Source organism: Rutidosis leptorrhynchoides, unplaced genomic scaffold, assembly GCF_046630445.1.
Source record: "Rutidosis leptorrhynchoides isolate AG116_Rl617_1_P2 unplaced genomic scaffold, CSIRO_AGI_Rlap_v1 contig51, whole genome shotgun sequence".
Taxonomy (NCBI): domain Eukaryota; kingdom Viridiplantae; phylum Streptophyta; class Magnoliopsida; order Asterales; family Asteraceae; genus Rutidosis; species Rutidosis leptorrhynchoides.
Genome location: NW_027266737.1, coordinates 1 through 15,783, shown reverse-complemented (window position 1 = coordinate 15,783; position 15,783 = coordinate 1). Strand labels below are relative to the sequence as shown.

General features: G+C 31.7%; 2 protein-coding genes across 5 annotated transcripts; one reads left to right on the top strand and one right to left on the bottom strand.

Moving 5' to 3' along the window:
• Positions 1-105: 105 nt before the first annotated feature.
• LOC139884145 (PLAT domain-containing protein 3-like) lies at positions 106-8,223 on the top strand. The gene is made up of 2 exons (XM_071868219.1): positions 106-183; positions 7,783-8,223. The coding sequence occupies exons 1-2, from the start codon at positions 106-108 to the stop codon at positions 8,221-8,223; spliced, it is 519 nt and encodes a 172-aa protein (XP_071724320.1).
• A 1,082-nt stretch (positions 8,224-9,305) lies between these two features.
• Positions 9,306-11,307, bottom strand: LOC139884143 (uncharacterized). Of its 4 annotated transcripts, XM_071868216.1 has the most exons (6): positions 11,191-11,307; positions 11,033-11,106; positions 10,399-10,510; positions 10,020-10,322; positions 9,569-9,578; positions 9,306-9,535 (listed from the first exon to the last, which is right to left on the bottom strand). In XM_071868216.1, exons 1-6 carry the CDS (start codon positions 11,305-11,307, stop codon positions 9,306-9,308), a joined length of 846 nt encoding a protein of 281 aa, XP_071724317.1. The 4 variants fall into 4 exon arrangements, with proteins under 4 accessions (XP_071724317.1, XP_071724315.1, XP_071724316.1 ...); XM_071868214.1 differs by having other exon boundaries at positions 9,306-9,578; positions 10,011-10,315; positions 10,380-10,510; XM_071868215.1 differs by having other exon boundaries at positions 9,306-9,578; positions 10,011-10,322.
• Positions 11,308-15,783: the final 4,476 nt, after the last annotated feature.

Genomic DNA, 15,783 nt, shown 5'->3' with positions numbered 1-15,783 from the left:
TATGGTAACACATTGTTCAACTAGCATTTGTTAATTATTTCCCTTTATTGATTCTTGCAAAGCTAGTAGTAAATAAAATGTACATGAATTTCCACTTGATGTGCAATGACTGTTGCTGAAGTCAACCACTACATTATGGTTTCATCTTTGAGAATAAATAAATTTGGATTTCTTGCTGCTAATGTAAAGTAAGTTTTTTGTCATTTCATTGTTCTTTCTTGGGCTATTATAGGAATGAATGCCTTTTAGAAATGAGTCCACTTATATATCTGTAATATTATTCTATCTCTGCTGCTTCAGTTTATTTTGGGGAGTCCTCCTCTGTAATATTGTTTTGTGTAAAGTTTTTTTAATTTCTGTTTGAGAAGATGATCATCTTGGCATTAATGGAAGACTTGATGTCGAATTTGGATTAGTTCATGGCTAGCAAGAATGGCTGAAGATCAAAATGATCATGATTTGATCATGGCTTTTCTTTTAATTAAAGTGATGGATCCATGACATTACATTTCATGGTTGAAATTCAACATGTATCATCTAATGATCATCATGATTTTGATAACTTTAGAACTATTAAAATATATTTTCTCATTATTACAAACTAAACAATCATTTTATCTATCATCTTCTGCACAATCATTTGGTTATAGTTTTTTAAATATGTCTTCATATTAAGGAAAATACAATTGCATGAAAAATGGTAAAATGGTAATTCTGTTTACAATCTGTAAATTGAAAAATACGTTCCAAAGGCATAACAGGATTTCAGTCGTTAATCCTACCGATTCAATACAACCAATCAAAGGCTCGATGGATTTCCCAAAACCAACGCTCAAATCCTAATTTGGTCTAATCCTACTCCCGTCCTGAAATCCATGAAATCAGTACGCCCATCCAAAGCAATCCTTAAGGTACTCTTCATTTAGAAATACGAGAAAGGTAAGAAATAAAGAAAAATGGAGCCCAATGTCAGATGAGAATCGGTTCTTAGTTAGGCCAACTTTATCGAGGTTACTAACAAAAGGTTCTTAAATGATATGGCCTCATATGACACAAAAAGAATCCGGTTCACTGATATAATACATGGGTTTTTTAGGAGAGAGAAAACGAAAGGTTCTTAATTAAGAACAGGATCTAAATTGATAATAGAACCCACATTTTTATTTCCTCCCACCTCCTCTCTTATTCCAACTATTCCAACGTAAATAATTATTAATTTTTTTTTCTCTTTCTTTAAAAAACAATGTTATCTCTTCTCCTCTCCTCTCATTTTCGTTTTTCTTTTCTTTCAATTTTTTCTTTTAATTTTAAAAAGATATCCATTATTCATATTGGAAAAAATAAAATTTTTAAAACAAATAAAGTAAGTGATTGTTCGTACTTTTAAATAAATAATTAATATTTTTCTTGTAAATACTACATACTTCAACACAATATCACACATCCTTTTTTCTTTCTCTTCTCTCTTAAAATCAATACTCTATCTCCAACCCCCTCTATATTTGATTACGTGACATTTTTAGTCGTATTGCTAATACCGATTACACAACTTTTTAAGCAACATTTATCCAACCTTTACTTTTTTATCCTTACACTCTCACATACTTTTTGTTTTTTCTTTCTATTTGTTTCACTCTCTCACCAACCTTCTCTCTTCTCATTGGTTACTAAATGTGAGTGGGATGAGTGATAAAAGGTTATGTATGTATAATTTATCTTGAAATTGAAAAAAAAGGTCAACCATTTCAAGAAAAAACACTCTCAAAACGTCATCTATTTGTATACAAAGGAGTATTTCTTAATAAGAAAAAAAAATTATCTTCCATGATCCTCATCATAATAAAAGTTTTTCTAATTTTTCACAAAATTCATCAAATTTTTCAAATTCCAGTCCCAAAAATTCTAATCACGAAAACAATCAATTAACTCAAAATGTACATTTCCTCCAGGTTCACATTTTTCACAACATTCACAACTTCCACAAATACATCATCAACTCCAAGATGATTTAGTGGAGCTTATTTGGAATAAGCTCGGAAACAACAACGAGTAGATCAAATTCATGAGTTTCTAAGGGCCGAATTCAATATATTTTTAAAAAAAAAATTATTTGCTCGTATTTATTTTATTTTCGTAATTAAGATAAAATGTATTTCTTAATATACCTATTAATTATGTTCCGTGCATGTTCGTGTAATATATTTTTATGATATTTAATAATTAAAAGAATTATTCATGATATGTCTATTTTTCATTTGAATATAAATATTAAAAAATCTCATGTTTAAAAGTATATTATGATATATATTTGTTTGTTAGAAAAGATGTATATATAATATAAAATAATATATATTGAATAATTTTGAATGATAGTGAAAAGTGAGACCTATTTAAGAATGAAATGGGGGATAATGGATAAAGTGATGAAAATATTAAATGGGATGGGAGATTAAATTGTATATTTTATAGGTAGAACCAACTTAAAAATTGGTTCATGGATAAACATGTCCGTAGGAACCTTTCAATTTTCTCTTTCCAATATGCACCCCTATACTATATACTCTATCCGTGAACCCCCTTCTTTACATATCACGTCAGTCCACCTCATTAAAGAATCCTCCCTAATAACCCTAATAAAGATGGCCTAATGGGCCGATTTTGTTAATATCTCTACCTAAAAAGAGTCTTTTCGAAATTTTTTTCACTTTAGGGATAAAAATAAGAATTCGACGACGATAAAATACTCGAAAACAAATTGTAAAACAAGATGGAACCTGTTTACGTGTCTGGAAATTAATACCAAAATAATGTGGAATCCTAGATCATGATGTTTAAGACCCACGCAACTAATTCGATTATCAAATCGACAACACGAACAAGTGGAATATGAAATAAGACCATTGACGATAAAACCCTCTATATCGCTATGCCTAGGAATCTTATAGTAACAAGGGTGGAAAATTGTGGAACAAGAACGATGAATCCCGAATTAATCAATTCTCATGATGACGAGTTCATTCTAGAATCCAAAAGAATTGGCAGAGCCAAATTTCTCAATTTTCATAAAACTTCATTAACCAATAATATAATAAATCAAAGAGTATTTATGCTAATACAAGATAACTAACCACTAACTAATTAAGTAGAATTTTCGGAAGCTAATTGACTTAAAACAATTACTAATTAAAATTCAAAATAAATAAAATATAAAAATCAAAGCACATCACGTGGGATAGAATTCTTATTCTTCTTCTTGGTTGCCAAATGGTCCTCCAAGTTTCTTTAATTCATCTTATTCATCCAACATCTTTCTTGTTATATTCAATAAATTTCTTTTCAATCCTGAATTTTTCAATCTAATCTTTAGAAGGCTTCCTTTATTTTCGTAACCAATCTTTTTATGAAATTTTGACCAAATTAATATAATCTTCAAATGAATATGATTTGGTCCATTCAATCTTGTATCAAAATATGTTAAGTTAGAACATTAGAGAATTATATAGAGCATCTTGATTTGAGAAATTCTTAGATGCACATGATGTAATGAAAACAATCTATATATTTGAGTGCTTAAAAATACTTAATAATGAAAACAATCCATTTTTCTTCCTTCAACTTCAAAAAAAATACTTATTCAAAAATCAAATTTAATATTTATTCAAAACACCCCAAAGAAAAATAGAAAAAAAATTATAAATTCTGAGTACTGATATTATATTATTACAATATAATTATAAAAAAAAACATGCTTTTATGTGTGTAAAACTTCAAAAGGCATGATTTGTGAAAACGTTAAATTTTTTCTTCTTTTTTATGTGTAATAGTTAACTAGGTCTAGAATCAATTTAGTTCATATAATACTTTCATTTTAGTTCAATAAATCATATGATATAGTGATTAATAAATATATCATATGGTATTTGTATAATGAAAGATCGAATTACGATCAAATTGCAAACATTGAAAAAGCGTCACTTGGATTGTCACATTGGAGGAATCAACATATGAGATGTGTTTACACAAATCGGTTAGGATCAATGAGGTGGTAAAATTAAAGGTTCAGATTTAGAAGTGTAATTATCAAGATAAGGATCCGAAGAGATCAAGTTAAATGAAGACATGGAGCGTAAATGGAAACAAAATCGAAGATACAACCTAAACTGAATCAACACGCAAAAATATAAAAAGAAACATAATAAAATTTTGTTCCTTCTTCCTCAAGAATTTATGTCGCATATAAAAGGAAACATGATCAAATAAATGGAAACTAAATTTGATCATGTTCTCACTAGACGAAAAAGAAAAAGCATGCAGCTGAAGAAAGTACTAAATAAAAAATTGGATATCCGAATAAGAATGTGAAAATCAATCAGAATCGGATCAAAGCAGATCATGCTTTTGAGTGACGCACAAGACAATACTTGCCTATTAATAGAAGACGACTTCTCACAGAAGGTTTGGAACATTGAGTCAAGTGTACTAGCTGGTCCGGCTAAATAGAATAGGAGTCATTGAATAGGTTGTGCACCTGGGTCTAGATTTACTAAGAAATTAGCAAATTACTTGAAGTAATTGATCATAAGGTTTGTGTATTGCTCCTAAGTAATTTTGGATGCTTTCTCCTATAACTGTAAGAACTTCTGTCTGGTTTCATTACCTGCAGAATAGGTGTTTGTTAATACACCGAACTGCGATATGAATAAAAGACGCAAAGTATTTTCACTCGTGTTAAATCTCTTGTTATCTTTTATTGTGTTGAATTTATGTTTTGTGCCAAAAAGAACCAACAACATCTATATGCTCCAACAGTTCAACCTGTTGAACTATTCCATTTCATTATAGTTTACTACATTTAGTTTTACCTTTTAAATTTTAGTTAGTACTGGTTCAATTACCACTAAATTATTTCATTACAATTTATCAGACTATAAATTGTTTAGTCAATCTATTGTACTTGAAGTTATTAAAGTGTAATCTAAGATGATTGGCATATATTGTAAATTTTTATATACATAAGGGTATTTTAGTCAAAATTTTAATTTTTTTATTTTTGTAAAAATTGTATAAACTGGATGTATTTTGATACAGATGTATTATTATATAATTTTTAATTAAGACTTTAGTTTTTTATGTTTTTACAAGAAACTTTTTTATAATAAGATTGTGAATATAGATCTCGATTTATAAATTCGGCCTGTTAAACCGTGAAAATAACGGGTCAACATCTATAAATTTGACCAATTAAAAAAAAAAATTGAACCAATTATTTAAGTTGGTTGGATCAATGCAAGACTCTATAATATGATGGATTCATGTTAACCCCTTAAGATCATTAAAAATAAAATTAAATATAAATATTAAATACATGATTAAATAATTGAGAAAAAATAATTGAGAATATTGGTGATTGTTGATTTTCTTTTTCCTCATTTGATGTGTAGAATTTTTTTTCTTATTTTAATTATTAAGTATATTTTCGTATTAAAATACTTGCAGTTTTAGGTTTGAATTTTTGGATTAAAATGTATGATATTTTTCATATTTTCACTCAATGATTTCAATTTTATCCCCATATCAAAACACTAATACCAAACCCACTTTTTACATATCAAGCTCTCAACCACCAAAAAACACACAACCACAGCCTACCACCATTGACCACCACAGTCGACTTTCACAAACAATTGATCGACGTTGACCAAACGTTGACTAGCATTGATCCACCGTTGATCGGTCGCCATCAGCTTTTTTTAAATAAAACCTCAAAACTGAATGTATTATGATACGTATGTAGTATTTAGAGCATCCATAATAGGATCAAGACCAAGATCAAACCAACTCTAACACATCATCGCCACATAATCAACGTGTCATAAAAAACGGAAGTCGGTACTCGTCACTCAATAGACAGTCTTCACTTTGAGGCCAACTTTCATGTATGAAACAAAAAAGTAATACAAATTTAAAAACAAAAAATAAAAAAGTACACTAAAATTTATAAAGAAAACAATAAAGTAGGTGTGGATCTACCAGTTGGCCCTTCCCTCTTATTTGACTCTCTTAAGTTGACCGACCACTTTTTCAATTCACTCCAATAGAAAGGGTCTGGGTCAAGTCGCACCACGCCAAACTTAATCCTCCTATTAGAGGCGTTCTTATTCCCTCTGTTTGCTAATGTATAAGATTTCACATAGATTAAGGAAAGAAAAATAAAAGAAGTAATTTGACCAACATAGTCGTAATAGCATCATCACATTTTTTATGCATATACAATGCAAAAATGTGTTAAAAAGTTGGTGGTTAACCTAACTTTGAATAAATTTTATGAGGATATGCTTGTTGTTTTTTCCAAAAAAATTACTTCAATATGATCTACGTATGTTGTAGATGAATGTGTTATGATCACTTGTAAAATTTGACAATAAAATAAATTAAAAATTATATATTGAAATAAATTGTTTAATGTATACATAAAATGTTAAATATGCATAATTTAGGATAAGAAATAAAATAAAAAGAAGGTGATTTTATTACCTTAATAGTGTTAAATTTATATGTATTTTGAAAAAAAAAAAATATTTTTATTTTTATCTAATTTGAAACTGCAAGATTAACATAGAAAAAGGTTAATTAAGAATATGCCGATTTTCCTTTCTCCTCTTCTGATCGTAGAAATATATATACATCCTTCATTTCAATATATATATATATATATATATACATCCTTCTAATTTTATAGAGCATATGGCTGATTTCTTCCGCATTTACTCATTAAATACAAAAATTATGTTTTGAAATTTAACTATAGTAAAATTTCTTTTTATAAAAATAAAAATTATCAATAAAATTATTTAATAAAATTATGATAAGTGGTAAAATTTTTTTATTAATTTTAATAAATGTTGTTTTGTAAATTATATATTATATAAATATAGATAGATATGCATTTGCTAATCGATAGATTAATATGAATCTTTATTATAAAATATATATATATATAACTTTTAATTATAAAAAAAACATTTGAAACTTTTACTAGGCATCGTGACATGTTGTAATATACTATTGGCTAATGAATTCGAGATATCTATTATCTGTCTTTGATGATTAGATGTCTTATAATTAACTCTATATATCTATTTAAATGAATCTATCTATAAAATTAAAAACGGGGAGTAATTAAAAAGAGAATATAAACAAATATACACTTTCAACATTCTGTTCATATTGCCCTAATAATTAAACCATAATTTATATTTTTTTTAAATATTTTCGACTTTTTAGAGGTTTTATCCGGCGCGATTCAACCATATTAAATACTCTTTTCATCTCAAAATAGATATAAATTTTAACATATAAATTAAATTAAAAAAATTTATATCTATTTTAAAATGGAAGTAGTAAGATATTAGTCCAATAATTTATATATTATGGTTTGACATTATCTCTCTTAGAAAATTGATGGTCGAAAATTTAGAATTTATGAATAATAGATTGTATTAGAAATACCTTAAAAATTACCCTAAAAAAAAAAAAGAAATACCTAAAAATAAAACAAAGCCATTATATAATCAAAGCAAATGTATCGATCTCTCTTTGATCTAAACTCTCACATGTCGATCAACAGCACTCTCTTTCTCTCTCTATTCCTCTTTCTCTCTCCGCAATCGCCTCATCTGTAAGGTTTAATTCTAATTTTCATCATCATCCTATTCTTTAATCAATTGTGACATTCAAACTTGTAATGATATTAATTCGATTTAATTTTTGCGTTGATGGTAGGAAAATGATTGTGTGTACACAGTTTACGTAAGGACAGGTACGATCTGGAAAGGTGGGACGGACTCCATCATCGGCGTCAAGCTCTACGATGCTCACGGCGGGAACGTCGAGATCCCGAACCTCGAGTCTTGGGGAGGTTTGATGGAGTCCGGCCACAATTATTTCGAGAGGGGTAATCTCGACATTTTCAGTGGCCGGGCTGCATGCCTCGACGCGCCGGTGTGCGCGTTGAATCTGACCTCGGACGGCTCGGGCCCTCATCACGGATGGTACTGTAATTACGTGGAGGTCACCTCAACCGGACCTCACAACAAGTGCCAACAGAAGAATTTTGAGATCGAGCAGTGGCTTGCAAGCGACGCGCCGCCGTATGTGCTTTCCACGATCAGGAACTACTGTCAAGATGATGATGCCGGCAACAAAATCAAAATGGTGATTTGATTTATTGATCGATCGGTCTGTTTTGTATGAATTATCATTTGTGCGTGTAATAAGCCTCGATTAGTTCGGTTCGGCCAATTTGTTTTTCCGGTTAACTTAATATATAAACTAATTTTGGTTAAAATATTTTGTCTGTCAGCATTTTTGATAAATTTAAATATGGGAACAATTTAAATGTTCGTCTTTACATTTACAAAATAATTCATCCCAATTAACGCAAAATGATCGTCAGTTATTTCTACCATTATGGACACGGTTAAAGCATCCACCCATCGAAACCGTCGCCGCCATTATATAGAATTTAATTTTTTAAATATCATTATTACTAAAGATCAACAGAAAAAATATGTAAAGGCAAACATCTAAATTCTAACCCTTTAAATATTACCCGAATTATTTTTGTACTTGTCAGTGCCGTTTGTGTTTGGTTTGAATTATGATCCAATCAAGTAGGCACGTAGATTTTTGACGTTTATTATTTTGTCGTTGCCTTCTTAAAGGCATAATAATTGCAGACCAATAGTCAACAGACCAGTGTTGGCAAACTAGTCCTCCTCCTTTTGCTTTATGTTCAATTTGGTGTCTGTTTTTATGCAAAATTTCATTTATACGAAATTTTAGATTTTTTGAAGTAAAATTTTCATTTATACAAAATTTTAGATTTAATCTCTTTCTATCAAGTGATTGATATGATCAATACCATCATAGTGGCTAGGGCAAGAATCTTAGAAAATAATGTAGTAGGATCGATTTATCCATTGAAGAAATTACTCCTCTGACTCTCCTATAGTTGCTAGCTTGCGGGCCAAGCCAACTTAATGAAATTACCATTGACCAGGCTTCATAGAAATGGGCCTATCCCTCCATACGTGTTGTGTTATCCATTAGAAATATTCATATCGGTTTCGAAAAAAACATTGTCGAAACATAGCTCTAAAACATTACATGATCGAATAACTCAAGTAGTCACAGTTAATCTAAATCGTAAACTTATAAGTCGCAACACATACAGCACTAATAACAACATCAAGATACATAAATTTTAAAACAAACACGAAGTTAACTTATTAAGGAAGTTATTATTAAACCAGGGCAATGCTACTCTCACCGCCAGGAGGCTTGCGTACGCCGCCACGATAGTCTCGGGAATCTGATTTTCCGTCGGAAAATATATCGTTTCCGCTCATTTCTCTAAGCTTAGCTCTGCTCAATGATTTGTCTGCAGAGCCTGGAACAGCATCGCCTTTGAAAATATCATTTCCTGTCAGCTCATGGAACTTCTGGTCGTGTATTTTCTTCGTCATCTTCACTTCTGGTTCTTCGCTGAACAGGATGTTACTCTGACCTCCAGTTGGCTGTAAGGATTTTACAATAAGAACTCCCAATCATCAACAAAATGGAAATGAAATACAGAAAATCTAATGCAGGGCAAGATAAAATGCACGCGTTTCAGTGACCAAGTTGATGAAAGTCCAGTCTAAATTTTGGCAATTCTATAATGAATGTGGTGATTCAGAAAAAAATGGCTTTAATAACCAAGGATAATAGGACATGGGGGCAGGAAAAAAGTTTTGAACGTGACAGGGCAAGGATATATAGGCCCAGGAGCTTATAAAACGATAGTATTATTTAAAATTTAGAAAAGGGATTGGGACAGCAGGTCAAAAGTAAAGAAAATGTCAGCTTTCACATTCCTAGAGGTATGCTGATTGGTAGCAATATTAAGAAGTTCTTAAGAAAGAATGATTATCTCGAGCAAAAAGTTGTTGGAAAGTATTAATGCTCACATTAGAAACTTTGACGGATGTGCGGACAGTCCGAGGTGCAGGCTCTCCCATGTCTTTGCTATCTTTCTTGTCCAAAGAGCGAGCAGCAGCCACTGATCGAGGCTGAATTTCGGGAGGAGGGCCAAAGATGTCATTTCCGCTTATTTCCTTGTACTTGGCATTGGATATTTGCTTAGTCTTAGAATCTGAATCACTTTGCAACGTCCCACTTAGCTCTCGTTGCTTTGCAACCTCTGGTATAGAGGTAGGCTTCTTGGGGGAAATTTTCTCTTCAGTGCTGAATGATATTTGGCTGATACCATTCACTGCTTGCTATAATAGAAAACAATTTGAATTCCAATGTCTAGTATAAGACACACAGGCATCGACAAGAAGGAAACAAGTATACCTGATAAACTCGCAATCCAGTTTTATCGGATGCCGATGCGCCGTTTTCACCTTTGTCTGAGAAAATGCTACTGCCATTCATCTCCTTTAACTTATACCCTGAGCAAGGTTTTCTGGAAAATATAGAAAAAGAGTAATGTGACCAAACTTGAAACACTAAAACATAATATGGTCTTTACAACAATGAAGTAAAGCTTCCTTTTTTACAATTCACGTCTTGATAAAAAAAAACAAAACACAATAACAGTTTCACAACATATTGCGCTACAATAAGCACTAAGACACACACTACAGATCGGTGCTTATGCTTAAAAGTTGGGTTTTTGAAATTATACAATTTTTTTTAGTCACTGTAGTGTGTGTCTCAGAAAGTATCGATTTTTATTTTTTATTTTTTTTCTGTTCAAGCTTATGCTTAAAAGTTGGGGTTTTTGAAATTATAAATCAGCTTGAACAGGAAAAAAAAGAATCGATACTTTCTAAGGTCCAATGCTAAAAGATACAAACTACAGATCGGATCGAATCGAATCGAATCAATATTTGAAAAGAAAAGAAAGCATTCACAGATCTGCTTCCACATTGATCTAATACATGAAATCCAATAAAGAGATAGGGATAGAGATGATGATTATTACGCTTTGTTAAGATATTGAGCTTCATCTTCAGTGACTTGACCTCCAAAGACAACCTTGCTGATCTTATCAGATGGCTGAAATTAAAAAAAAAAAAATTAGTAATTGCATTATATATCCTACCCATAATAATATATAGATATGAGCTGAGTGGTACTAACGTGGTGGGTGGTGCGAGTGGCGGGAGAAGCGGTGGCCGGAGAAGCAGGTGGAGGTGTTTCCGACCAAGTTAGCAGATCTGAAGTTGACTTCCTCACTGAAGGTTGGCTCCTCTCCATTCTAGTTAGTTTCAAAGTCTCAAGTGAAGTGCGTAGTTAGTACTGAGTGGGTCTTACTAGATTTTATTATTTGAATTTAAAAGAGGAGATTTTGAAAAAGATCCAACAAAACTAGACAGCGTGTACACTTTACTGTCTCTTTTGTAGGTGTGGACTTCAGACACTTCTTTCATATTAAATTACACGTGTATTACTGAACCCCACAATTTGACAATTTCTTTTATTAAATAAATTATAATTTTATCGATATTTTGGCGAGGAGGTAGGCTATGACTAATCTCATAAACTCATTACAAATTGTTCTGTAAAAATAAAAATTCTCTACCAATGTCAATCTTTAGGAAGGAAAATTACATTTATAAGATGTGGCTGAAATATGACACAAGAAAACTCTAATCAAACAGTATACAAAGAATAACTAAATCAACACAAATCCATAAATTAACCACGTTGATAATGTCTAGCTTATTAATGTCGGTTGGAAACCCTCACTTGAATCTATTTGTTTCATTTTTTATCGGCAAATTCCTGTACTCAAAAACATAATAATCGATGTAAAGTTCTTATTTGACACGCAAGTAATTAAGAACCCCTCTTATACATTAGAATAAATTGAAGGAAGTTTTATTTTCAAGTGCGTAGATTATATAAGAACGCCATTTTTTCTCTAATCTATATTGGAATCCACATTATCTCTCATATACATATTTATCATTAATTTTTTTATAATTGTGCACATTTAATTTAATTTCTTCTCTCATACTAAGTTAGTGCATATATATAAATTAAAAACTCGCATTAAGTGTTTGGAGTTTTTATTTTATGAGTATATTCTTTTACTTTCCAATTTAATTTTGGTCAATGTGGCGGAATAATGATCGTAAATAAAACCTTGCATTAAAGGTGCTCTAACAATCCTATAATCTCTAATTATATTTTATAATGACAGAAAGTAGTGTTGTAGCCACATTCATTTTGGTATTCAAATGAATCTCCCTCAACTTAAAAAATATTACCAAATAATCCTTATATTTTTTATAAATTATATTTAAATATTCCTTAAATGAAGCCCCTCAATTTACGATTTATTATATTGAATCACACTAATTTATATTCTAGCTAAGCTACTGACATAAAGCCACTTAAATCCTACACCAATGACATAATTATCGTCGTATGTGGAGCGGGTTATATAAATACGTTGAGAAATATTATGCTAAACAAAAATAAATAACATAAATCTAAGACACCACAAACAAATATCCCGATCTGGTTGGAACTTAAACACCCGTCGTCAAAAATCCTAAAGGATCGACTTAAACAGCCTCCTCTATCGTATAGAAGACCAAAAGAGAGGAGAGACCCCTAATTTCTGGTCGGTGCCAAAACACCACCAACCACCATACCTGAAACAACCACACATGCTAAAAATAGAGATCATATGTCGAACAAGTCAGACTTTACCCATTTACTTTAGATCATACATAGAGATTTGAAAAAGCCAAACACCAAAAACAATCGGCAACCGCACTTTTGCTAGAGATAAGGTCAAAATTCCTATAAGAGTAAGGAGTTGATGAATCTGATTACTTGCATATATATTACACCCATTTATGCATTGGTCTTGCTAATTCTCAAGTAAAAGGATTTTAAGATCAGATTGTAGTTAGTTTTATTAGATTGTACTTGGGTTGTATTTTGTCATGATTCCAGGTTTATAGGGACAATTTGGAATAAAATTGAAAGTTATGGTTCAAAAGAGGCTTAGGACGTGAAGTATAGGGATAAAATGAATTAATCAAAAGATGTAACGTGTTTTCTAGTACTTAGTCGCGACGGTGTCATCGATAACTGTCGTTGGCAATTTCTTTGGGAATTAGGGATTTAAATTTGTGCATTAGAGATCAAGGAGAGAGCTAGGAGGAATCAAAAACATCAAGATAGAAGACGAGGTTCACATTGGATTTCATCTTTTAATTCTCCCTTTCTAAGGGTCGATGAATAGAATTGATCTTTTATTAGTTAATCAAAGTTAGCTTATTCTATGCTTTCGTGTTTATGCATTTATTGTCTTTTTAAAGGCTTGCTTAACTTTTGATTTGTTGCTTGCGTGTTGATTTAAGAGTATTGATATAAGGTAGAACTTTAAACATGAATCACTTGGTTGAATTGCTTTGCGGGAAAAAATAATTGCCATTATAGTATAGACACATCTAGGGATCTTGTGAATCTAGCTTGACTTCTTACTTAATATTGTTAATTGAATGCGTAGGCATCAAGATATTTGAGTTTAGTTTGGTTAATTAGGTTGTAAGAAACCGAGAGACTCTGCATTACACATGAACTTATGATGACATAGAAAAGTCCGGATTTATAAAACTCTGGAGTTACATTGGACGTTGTCAACCTTATAACGATTTTTCTCCAGTGAATTAATCTAGAGTGGGGTGTTTTACTTTAATTGTGAACTTGCAATTGATATCTGAGAAAACATTCCGAGTTAAGCACAAACCGATACATTCCTTAAGGACGATACTCAGTTTTCACGAACCATTATTCCTATTGTGAATGCGCACACTTGCGTATGCAAATTTATTCGCAACAAGTTTTTGGCGTCGCTGCAAGGGAATGGCAATCGGTTCTAATTAATTTGCATTTGTATTTTCTTTCCTTTGTTTGCTAATTTTTATTTGTTTACTTGATTGCTTTCATAACAAAAATTATTTATACTTATTTTGCTATACTAACGTCTCTAAAAGGTGTGCAAAACATTGTTTTGAATTTGATCAGTTTATACGCATCAATCGGGAAAAATGGCTAACGTGTAATCCTGAGATTGAATGAACGTGTAGGAGATTAATAAAAGAGACCAAAAAAGCAGTGAACATTCAGCCTCCACTTGAAATGGCTGAAGGTGAAATTGGAAGTATAAAAGATCAAGTGGGATTATCTTACATCAAAAATTGGCAATGCCTATTCTTGTATTGAAATGCCAACTTTCACTACCCCAAACTTTGAAATCAAGCCACTGATATTTCAAATGTTATAGAGTACTGGTCACTTTCATGATTTGCCAAATGAAGATCCAGCTTTCTCATAATATGAACTTCATTCATATTCGCAATACCTACAAACAAGCTGGAGTCATACCATAAGTAATTTGGTTGTCTATATTCCCATTCTCTTTAACTGAATAAGCCAAATTTGGGTTCAACATTGCCATCTAACTTAGTTAAAATATGGGATGAGATGGCTCATAAACAAAGTACTTTTCACCAGCCATGACAGCTCACATTAAAGAATGAAATTGTGTCCTTAAGGTAAGTGAATGGGGAATCTTTACCAGAAGCTTGAGAGAGATACAAGGATTTGCAACGAAAATTTTCATGGAGTGCCAACCTACATTGGAATACACATATTTTACAATAATTTGGAAGGCAACACTCATGCTTTGGTGGATGCAAATGAAGAGGGTTCATTAATGTAGGAAATGACTATCGAAGCTTAAGAACTATTTGATGCAAGGGTGCAAAAAATTGGAATGCTAGTAGGAATGCTCTAAGAATACACTAGGAGTGTATAATGTGGATTTGGCTACAAGTCTTTTAGCACAAATGGCAATATTATCAAAGCAGATGTAGAAAGTGGCCACAATTGTGGGATTGAATTTGATTCAGCAAACTCCCATGGTATCAATCGGTGTGGGAGAGATCACACTGAATAAAAGTGCCCTTATACGGGGGAAGAAGTTATCTATATGGGGAACTTCAAAAAAAAATCAAAACAACCCATATTCTAACTCATACAATTTAGGATGGAGAAACCACCCAAACTTTTCATGGGAAAATCAGGCTAGCTCTTATAGTACTCCACGACAGATGCCTCCACCAGGTTTTCCGAATCAACAGAAGCAACCACCACCAATACTAATGGAGGAGTTATTGATGCAATACATATAAAAAATTGACACCATGATTCAGAATCAAGCTACAACGTTGAAAAATTCGGAAAATCGAGCAGCCAGTTGGCTTCTCCCCTAAAAAACCGGCAGCAAGGAACCCTCCCAAGTAACAATATTGTCAATCCACAGTAACAATATTACTAGACATGGTCATGGTCCACTTCAAAACCGAACCGAGTCAAAACTAGAGTGAATCGATCAATATGGTTTCAGTTCCAAAATCGAAAATTAGACGGTTCCATTATGGTCTTTACTTTTTAAAAAATATATGAAATCAGACCTGAATTAAACTAGAACGGCTTAGAATCGAACCGTACACTTACATTTCCAATTCGGTTCTATAAAATTTATAATTCTAGTTGATTCCATAAATTTAAGAATCGTGATCAGTCGGTTCCGAACTGGACCATGGCCATGTTTGATTGTAACGCATTGACATTGCTAAGTGGTAAAGAAGTCAACACTGAACCAGAGTAAAAGGTTAAAAAAAAAAATCTCGGATAAAGAAGAAGAAC

Coding starts and splice junctions, on each gene's coding strand:
- LOC139884145 (XM_071868219.1), top strand. CDS start 106: ATGACTGTTGCTGAAGTCAACCACTACATTATGGTTTCATCTTTGAGA. Junction 184..7,782: donor TTGGATTTCTTGCTGCTAAT/GTAAAGTAAGTT, acceptor CGTTGATGGTAG/GAAAATGATTGTGTGTACAC.
- LOC139884143 (XM_071868214.1), bottom strand. CDS start 11,307: ATGGAGAGGAGCCAACCTTCAGTGAGGAAGTCAACTTCAGATCTGCTA. Junction 11,107..11,190: donor CCACTCGCACCACCCACCAC/GTTAGTACCACT, acceptor TTTTAATTTCAG/CCATCTGATAAGATCAGCAA. Junction 9,579..10,010: donor CATCCGTCAAAGTTTCTAAT/GTGAGCATTAAT, acceptor AAATCCTTACAG/CCAACTGGAGGTCAGAGTAA.